Source organism: Vombatus ursinus, unplaced genomic scaffold (genome assembly GCF_900497805.2).
Source record: "Vombatus ursinus unplaced genomic scaffold, bare-nosed wombat genome assembly UNPS02000582.1, whole genome shotgun sequence".
Taxonomy (NCBI): domain Eukaryota; kingdom Metazoa; phylum Chordata; class Mammalia; order Diprotodontia; family Vombatidae; genus Vombatus; species Vombatus ursinus.
In genome coordinates this window covers 294,313-295,952 of record NW_020940360.1, presented here as the reverse complement: position 1 = coordinate 295,952, position 1,640 = coordinate 294,313, and the positions used below count along the sequence as shown (strand labels likewise).

The 1,640-nt window shown below is 41.6% G+C and overlaps 1 protein-coding gene across 1 annotated transcript; it reads right to left on the bottom strand.

The window, feature by feature from the left end:
- Positions 1–280: 280 nt before the first annotated feature.
- On the bottom strand, positions 281–1,237 carry LOC114037242 (olfactory receptor 14A2-like). Its single transcript, XM_027854063.1, has one exon. It carries the CDS (start codon positions 1,235–1,237, stop codon positions 281–283), a length of 957 nt encoding a protein of 318 aa, XP_027709864.1.
- Between the last annotated feature and the right edge of the window lie 403 nt (positions 1,238–1,640).

Here is a 1,640-nt window from a genome sequence, read left to right as displayed (position 1 = left end):
TTGATTTCAGGACCAGAATGGCTGACCATACTTTTAAAAGCATAATGTTATGATTCTTCAGAGAATCTGGGAGTTAACATTTTAAAATTGGTAAGCTTGACATGGACCTGGTAGCAAGGAATTTGTCAGTAAACACATATTGAAGTGATATATCAATATGTGTAAAATTTATATGCATAAACATAAATGTGTAAAAACATAAAATATATACATATATGCATACCTGTATCTATATAAATGTGTGTTTATGCCTGGGAAATATATGTGCACAGTCATATTATCATGGAAAAGACTTCGGTGTTAATCCCTTTGAGAAGTATTTCCAGGCTATGAGTTTCATCAGAGCAGTCTTCATGTCCTTGTTCCTCAGACTATAAATGATTGGGTTCATGGTCGAGGGCACTGCTGTATAGAGCATGGGCAACAACAGATCCAGAAGTGAGACAGATTCCTGGGGTGACTGTAGATAAGCAATGAAAACTGTGGTGATAAAGACCATGAGAACAATGAGGTGGGGCAGGCAAGTCGAGAAGGCTTTTGACCTACCCTCTCTGGCTGGAATCTTCAGGACAGTTGAGAAGATGTGACTGTAAGAGATTGTGATGTAAATAGAGCAGAAAAGCCCTATACCAATCCCAAAAGCCACACTGACAGCAAGTACAAGGTGTGTTTGAGAGCAGGAGATCCTGAGCAAGGGAGGGACATCACAGAAGAACTGGTGGATATCCTTGGAGCCACAGAAGGGCAAAGTGATTATACTAACTGAGTACAGAGCCCCAAACAAAGCTCCACTGAGCCAGGAAGCAGCTGCCATCTTCACACAATCCCCTGTGGTCATGATGAGTTCATAGTGCAGGGGCTGACAAATGGCCACAAAGCGGTCATAGGACATCACTGTGAGGAGATAAAGCTCTGATGCTACAAATAACACCATTAAAAAGAGCTGTGAGACACCCCCCAAAAAAGAGATGTAGCAGCTGTGACTTAAAGAATTAGCAATTGATTTGGGGACTGTGGTGGAAATAAGGCAGAGGTCTAAAAAGGAGAGGTTCTTTAGGAAGAAGTACATAGGAGTATGGAGTTTCCCATCAAGAGAGATGAGGGTGAAAATAAGCATATTCCCCTTTAGAGCCACTAGGTAGGTCAGTAAGAAGAAGATTGCATGTAAGACCTGTAGTTCCCAGATGTTGGAAAAGCCCATGAGGAGGAATCCTGTCATCACAGTGAGATAGGCCATGTTCTAGGGGTAGAGGATTTTCTCTACTGCCGGCATGGAGAAAAGAAACAGATGCCAAATAATGAGAAGAGCATCTCAGGTAACTTTGGTTCAGGCTCACTGTGTGACCTTGCAAAAATGACAGTCCTTTTTGCCTTAACTTTCCTATTTTTAAAAGGAAATAATGGAGCTCGTTCAGAGGATTTAAACTTGAAATTCATGGACCTTAAATATTCTTTTTTTTTTTGTTGAGGCAATTGGGGTTAAGTGACTTGCCCAGGGTCACACAGCTAGTTAATGTAAACTGTTTGGTCTGAGCTGGATTTGAACTCTGATCCTCCTGACTTCAGAGCTGGTATTCCATCCACTATGCCATCTAGCTGCCCCCAAAGAGTGTTTTTTTGGCTAGGCAATCGGGTTAAGT